Genomic DNA, 7046 nt, shown 5'->3' with positions numbered 1-7046 from the left:
CAGTCCAACAGAATTTCTATACATCCTCCTTTCCACTCACTGCTCCAAGCTGAGGTGCCCCCATCACTTTGGGCTTCTGCTGCCCTTCACTTAAGCCTCCCCAAAAGGCAACCAGCATTCAGCAGAAATGCATGGCCTAGGGCGGCAAGATGAGGGGCAGAGGAGGATCCTCCTGAACGGCAGGTCAGAACGAGGAGTTCTGCTGCCCGGGCCTCAAGGAAATGTTTTCTCCCTCCAGTCCACACTGGCCCCAAGCAGGGGAATAAGAAAAAGCAGATGGTCTGGCCCCTGAGAAAGGGAAATGCCCAGGGGCTGAAGGGAAATGGGAACAGGAAAGATTTTGAAATGCTGAAGGAGCCATTTCAGAGTCCAGCTAGTGAAAGTTCCTTTTAGCCTTTTCCACATGGTACCTAAGCCAGTGAGTTTATTACCTAGCAAGGGAGGTCCTGCCTGGACCCAGCATCTCAAAGCTTCAGGTGGAGAGTACCTTGGTTCTAGAAGGCAGTGCAGGATTAATTGCACAGGCTTAGGGGGCCAAGCAATTGGGTTTGCATCCTTCCTCTTCGATCACTGAGGAAACTTGAGCAAGATACAATGCGCCTCCAAGCCTCAGTTTCTGCTCATGTAAACGGGAATGAGAAAATATACTGCACAGGGCCATGAGGAGGGTGCAGTGGGGTGATCTTTGTGGACACTCAGCACACACTGCTGGTTGTTACTGACACTTCTTATATATTGTTGGAGCAGATGATCTGCCAGAGCCTATCCAGCGCCGACATCCAGCAACGGGAGGGACAGATATCAAGATAACTTGTAACACTGTTTGGCAGGACAGGTGTACGAAGACAGGTGGAGGGACAGCAAGTTCCTAGGCACCGGAAGCCTGTCTCTGCCCTGCTGCAAGTTGGCCTAGATGAACTGTATTTTTTTTTTTATTTGATTGATTGATTTTGAGAGAGAGAGTGCAAGCACGAGAGCAAGTGGGGAGAGGGGCAGAGGGAGCAAGAGAATCTTTTTTTTTTTTTTAGGGAGCAAGAGAATCTTAAGCAGGCTCCATGCCCAGCGCGGAGCCCATCATGACCTGAGCCGAAATCAAGAGTCGGACGCCTAGCCTTGGTGCCCCTGGCTTAGATGTCCTTTAAGGTTCTTTCCAACTGTGAGCCTGAATGATGGTATTCTCCTGATTCTGAAAGGGAGCCCCTCAGGACCTTGTTTTCCCAGGAAATGGTTCCCACTGAGCAATTGAAGGTCCTGGCACAAACTGGAAAGCCCCCCCCCCCGCCCCCACACCGCATAGACACGTTTCCCCTGCCCAGGCAGGTAGCCAGGCCCTGTGACCTCACACCTGCAAGGAATGGGAATTCCCTGCAGGCCCTGGACGGCTTCAGGATGTGCTTCCCAAGTGTCTGCCCAGGCTGGGGCCGGAGGAGCCTAAGGTAGGCCCCCCTCCTCCGTCAACTGCCCTTTCCCCAGTCACAAATGGCAGAGTGGTCCCCGGCGAAAGCTTGTTGAATTAATGAATGACTTCTTTCTTCACCCTTTACTCTGGCTGGCTTACATAAATAAGCTTGCTACCACTTTTTGCAAGTCAGATGTTTCAAAGATGCCAAGTTTTTCTCGTCTGCTTCTGTATATTTCTGCAGTCCTCATAGGCATTTGGACCGTATTTATATTATGAAATTCCAAGAGGTATCCCATACCGTTTATTCTGGGAACTATTCTGAACATACTTCTGCGTGGAGAGAGAGCTTCTCTCCCCTTCTCTCCTGGCCCTCGTCCTCCCGTGCCCCTGCCCCCAGCGTCCGTCTCCCAGCAACCCTCCCACCACCACCACACGCACAGCCACTGTGTTCCCGCAGGTCTCTGGAAAAAGAGCACAGGCTAAGAATTTCCTTTTTGAGTTAAGCAAGTCCATATGAAGTTCCAGAGGAGGGGTCTGGCACAGAGACGGAGTTATTCTGGATCACAAGGGTGTGGGCAGGGAAACAGTGATGACCTCCAAGGTGAAGTACGTGTGCGGTGGAAGGGAGGCCCAGAGAGCCAAGGGGCAGGGAAAGTTAGGTTTACATCCCAGGAAAATACACACATGCCTCCTCCGGGTGGAAGAGCCTGCAACAATGGAACAGACAGACCATGGAATGGATTCCGCCTACGCCTGGAAACAGCTCTGGATGGGGACTTTTGAGGAAACAATCAGAGGTGAGGGGATAGAATAAATACACGGTCTCTAAGCTGCAGACACAGGACGATGGAACTTGGGAGGATACACCCCTCTCGAGAAGAAAAGCAGGGAAACAGAAAAAGGAGAGTGAAACCAGTCGAAATCCTAAAAGTGAGAGGATTTCTTCATCAAAATATGTCATCACTGGGGCCCTATCTGAGCACCAAAGCAGTTCGTGTGATAGACAGGTACTCATCTGAGAGTCAAAGCTGCTCTTTCTTCAGGGGCCTTCTTTGGGGGCCAGGGAACAGATAATAAATCTAGACCGAGGCCTCCCCTGTATGTTCAGCCAGTGCCTGGGGCCAGCTCACTCCCGCTTTCCTGATAACCCGCGGCAGCTCCCTCTCATCTCCTGTCTCTGCCACCAGCTGAGAAAGGCTCATCCCCGAGGGGAGCCTGTCCCCCCACCACAGGCCCAGAGCAATGGCCACTTGCTCAAAACCTCTCCGACATCCTGTTGTCAATGCCAGTGCTGGTCATCTTGTGGAACGACAGTTTGAACCATCTTCTAGGTCATGCCAAGAGGTAAAAGCAGGTGACAAATATTCCCATTCCTGCTTTGGGGTTTGGTCTCATCACTCTCAGTGGTACTTGGTGGCTTTGCCAGCTTTCTTCCTGATGGTCACCCTGAGGAATGGCCCAGTGACCAGAGGCACCTGTCCTGAGACAGTGGTTATCCCCCACCTCTTTCCCTCCCTCAACCAACCACTCCTTTTTTTTTTAAGTCATTTCTTTTTTTTTTTAATTTTTTTTAAAGATTTTATTCATTTATTTGACAGCGGATAGAAAGAGAGCACAGAGGCAGGCAGAGGGAGAGGGAGAAGCAGGCTCCCCACTGAGCAGGGAGCCCAATGTGGGGCTCGACCCCAGGACCCTGAGATCATGACCTGAGCCGAAGGCAGACGCTTAACCGATTGAGCCACCCAGGCGCCCTTCTCAACCAACCACTCTTACTGGGCCAACTGAGATGGCCTGGCAGCTAGGTGGAGCCCAGGGACCCCATCAGTGGCAACACTCTACCCAGGCTGGCAAAGCCCCAGCCCAGAAAATAGGCCATGTGGCACAAAGGGCTCGTGACCAGGTTCATCAGAATTCCCAAAAGCAACGGGGCCTCATGCAGCCTAATCTTCATTCTCTGTGAATTGTGTTACAATTTCCTTTCTTTACGAAATGATGATGTCTGAACAATACATGGTTCATGGTAGGCCAGTGCCTAAGAGTATGAGCCAGATCACCAGCACTCAAGTCCTAGATCCAATAGGTCCTAAATGTGGGATCTTGGGCAGTGATTTAAACTCTTAGCACCGTGGTTTTCTGTCTGTACAATGGGAATGACCATAGTGAGGTTTAAATTAAATTAAGAACAAGTAAAGCATGTAGAACACTTCGAAGGCGCTCATCAGTAAGTGGGAGATCTGTTGGGCCCATGTACTGTTATGACTTCACAGTTCCAAGAAATTCAAATGTCTGAGAACCACTGACTGAAAGATCCAATTCTCCTTACGTGTGGGTGCAGGTATGCAAAACACCCACATACATGACACATGCACCCACACATACACCCATGACTCCAAGCCTAGAAAAGTGAAAAGCATCATTTCACCCCCAAAAGGCAGAGTTCCCCTAAATTCAAGCCTGTAGGCACCCCAGAGCCCCTGTGGAGGGAGAGGGAGTCCTGGTGTAACAGCCAGGTCATATTCCTGTGACATATTCTATTTGGGACCTTGGTCCCTAAAACGCACATCCTGCTCCTCCCCGCAAATGTGTGTGTGTGTGTGTGTGTGTGTGTGTGTGTGTCTAAGAACATACCTGCCTGTATGTCACAGCTATCTGCCAACTGTGAGTGTGTCATAGGATGATGTTTCACACTTGCTTGCTACTCTCAGTGAGAGCATGTACCTCCTACCCACAGAGGTGACCTCTGTTCTCAACTCAGAACTGTCTTTGACTCTGTCCTGGGAATGTCTGTCCTCCAGGTCCCAGTGTCTGAGGGCCAGCGGTCCTGACTGCAGATTAGGGGCGAGGGTACTAAAGGGGCCCCAGACCCCTTAAAAGTGACTGGAAAGCAGCAGAAGGCAGCCTTCTGAGAACAAGTGGACCTGGGGGCCTTCCCCATCCCACCTCACCAGCCGAACCGCAGCCCACCCCCAGGAGGCAGCGGCGGCCCCCTCCCCTGTGACTGCAACAGGCCCGGCCGGGTCCGCCGCCCAGAAGGGAAATCCCGCGCTGCCCCCTAGTGGCTGGACAACTTCCCTTCCGGCTGTATGGGTTCTGGGTTCTGGGCTCTGGGTCCCGGAAGACTTCCAAACTGGGCTCATTGTCTGTAAAGTCCATCCTAACTCATCCAAACGCACTGTTATTTCTGCAGAATCTATGTCTGGATCAGACCCCCTGTCCACGCAATTGGATTAAACACTCACTAAACTTTAGTTTAAACATTTTTGGTTGGTGGCTAAAACAATTGAGGTTCAGGATAGTTGGGGAGAACCAGAGAGATGACTCTTTGGAGACTAAGGAGCCTCAAAATGATGGGCTTGACTTCCTGGTACTTAAGGATTCTTAGGCTATTCTTATCTCCAGTCGGGAGTAAACGGGTTTGGCTCCACGGTCTTTTTAAAAGAACTGACATTTCTCGAGCTTCCGGGCATCAAATGTTTGAGGCTTCTAGAACAGGGCCAGAAGTGCAGGATGCACCTGCACGCCACTGCCCTGGGCGCCCGTGAGGCTGATGCTGTTAGCCTATGGACACACTGCTAAAATGGCGGTAGGTCAGAATCACCTGGAACAACTTGCTACTGTGCAGACTACAGGGCCCTGCCCCAAAGTTTCTGATGCAGGTGTGGATGAAGCATGAGCCTTCCCAGCTGGTGCTGCTGCTCTGGGGTGGGAGTTCTCAAGACAATGTTAGACCATGATGGGACAATGAGGATGCTACAGGCAGGCACGGGCTGGCCTCCCTCTGTGTGGGCAACCACTTCTACAACTGAGCCAGGCTGGCGGCCTGAGGGGTGTGCGTACTCGGGAAGCAGAGCACGGGTGAAGCCTCTCCCTGAATGTCAGCTATTTACAACATGGCGCCACCTGCCCAGGAGTCTTTGACAACCTCTTCTTTCTTCTACTTGTCACGCCTTGGTAAAGAACGGATGCTCTTTCCCTTCCCTGGAAGGAAAATCCAACATGCATGCCTGCACAGGTGTCAAGACAAAACTGCTCCTCCCTCCAGAAAGTAAAACATTCAGGCTAAAATCAAAGCAGCAGCTGATCGCCTCCTAGAGGTCTGGTCAGATTGCTCCAATCAAACTGCGTTTTCCCCCCTTCCATTCCCAAAACTCCTGGAGGGCAGACTATTGATTTATCAAGTACGTATTAGCCTCTTCTAGGAGCCAGGCCTGAGCCAGGGATGTGGTGATGAGCAAAGACCACGCCATCTTTGTTCATGTCACTGGCCATCTGATTTCTCTTCCTAAGCCCCTTCTTTCCCCTAGCCCTAGCCTGTATAGTGCCTTGGCATACAGAAGTTTTTCAAACGTCCCTTCAAGAACTCCCTAAGCCCTCCCTAGATCGTTGACGCTGTCATTCTGTGTCACTCCAAGCGAGGAGAGAGAATATTTTAAATTAATAAGTAAAAATCAAAGGTACACTGGAGATGTGAGAACACTTAAGCAAAGCACCATCCCTCCTGCAAGGCTCAGGGACCACCTGCTCAGCCCACACTGGACAGCCTCGACATCATGCCTACCCTCATGTCTGCGTGTACAAACACACACACGCGTACACAGAACTCATTTGATCCCATCCATGCCCAAAAGAAAGCCCCACCTCCTCCTTTCTTCCTGGGACACACAGCTCCTCCCTCTCCTCGGGTGCCCAGGCTGGGCAGCTACTGCACACCCTTCCCACCCTCATGCCTCACCGCCGGCCCCCCTCTGCCCTGCGCAGCCCTCCTTTCAGGGCACCAGGCCTTGGTCTCAGAAGCAAAACATAGCCCCTTGCTGGCCTGGAGAAGGCCACAGGACACCGTGGCCTCTGCTCTTAGCTTGACTCCAGGGTCTGTGCTGATGGGAATTTAAACCCGGTTTACTGCTTGCAACTGGGGGCTAGGAGGAAGGAGAGCCCATCAAGTCCAGTGAGAAAAAAATGTACCTAAAAACAAAATTTACTCATACACACAAATACACACACTGAAGCCCACCCTAGGAGCTGGTAAAAATTCAAATTTTAGACCCATGTGTCTTCCAGGGTCGTCTGGCCCGGGTTTCCTGAAGAGTGTGACCCTAGGAGCCTAAAGCGCCCCCACCAGCCCCACCGTAGGGGTCCCAAAGCAACATTACAGCCGCTCGGTACCAGAGAGGCAGAGCCCAAAGATCGGCCGGACAAGCCTCAGCCCAGTTTGGGACTGGAGGGGAGGGGCTGTGTCTTCAAGCCTGTGCCCCTTGGCACTGCCAGTGTCCTCCCTCTCCACCTCCCATCCTCTGCTTCGGAGGTGAGGGAGGAGAGAAGTTCTCCAGGCCAAGTCACCCTCTCCAGAGACCTGGGGATTCAGTTCACAGTCTGGGTTCTGGGGAGCTCAAGTCAGGGGTGCTGTTAGCGATCCTGTCCTTGGCCCGCAGGTGTGCACGTTGGGGTGGCCCGCCGATGTCCCCTGCATTCTACACCCCAGTCTGCTCTTTAATCCAGTCCCGAAATTCAGAGATTCTCGTGTACACGCCGGGTTTGTCCCTCTGAGCGCAGCCGTCACCCCAGCTCACCACGCCGGCCTGGAAAATCCGCCCGTCGGCCTCCACGCTGGACAGGGGTCCCCCGGAGTCGCCCTGCGGGGAGACCA

At 52.3% G+C, this 7046-nt stretch overlaps 1 protein-coding gene across 3 annotated transcripts in view; it reads right to left on the bottom strand.

The window, feature by feature from the left end:
• Positions 1–4783: 4783 nt before the first annotated feature.
• Positions 4784–7046, bottom strand: part of ST14 (ST14 transmembrane serine protease matriptase) — a 42495-nt gene continuing 40232 nt past the window's right edge. For all 3 annotated transcript variants that reach the window (XM_025893865.2, XM_025893866.2, XM_073903987.1), the window contains one exon: positions 4784–7032. In XM_025893865.2, coding sequence (XP_025749650.1) covers positions 6871–7032 — 162 coding nt within the window. In that variant the 3' untranslated portion in view covers positions 4784–6870. The remainder of the gene's footprint in view (positions 7033–7046) is intronic.

Source organism: Callorhinus ursinus, unplaced genomic scaffold (assembly GCF_003265705.2).
Source record: "Callorhinus ursinus isolate GAN/ISIS: 27379988/994484 unplaced genomic scaffold, GSC_fseal_2.0 scaffold19, whole genome shotgun sequence".
Classification (NCBI taxonomy): Eukaryota; Metazoa; Chordata; class Mammalia; order Carnivora; family Otariidae; genus Callorhinus; species Callorhinus ursinus.
The sequence above is the reverse complement of the archived record's forward strand: the minus strand, read 5'-3'. Positions and strand labels throughout refer to the sequence as shown.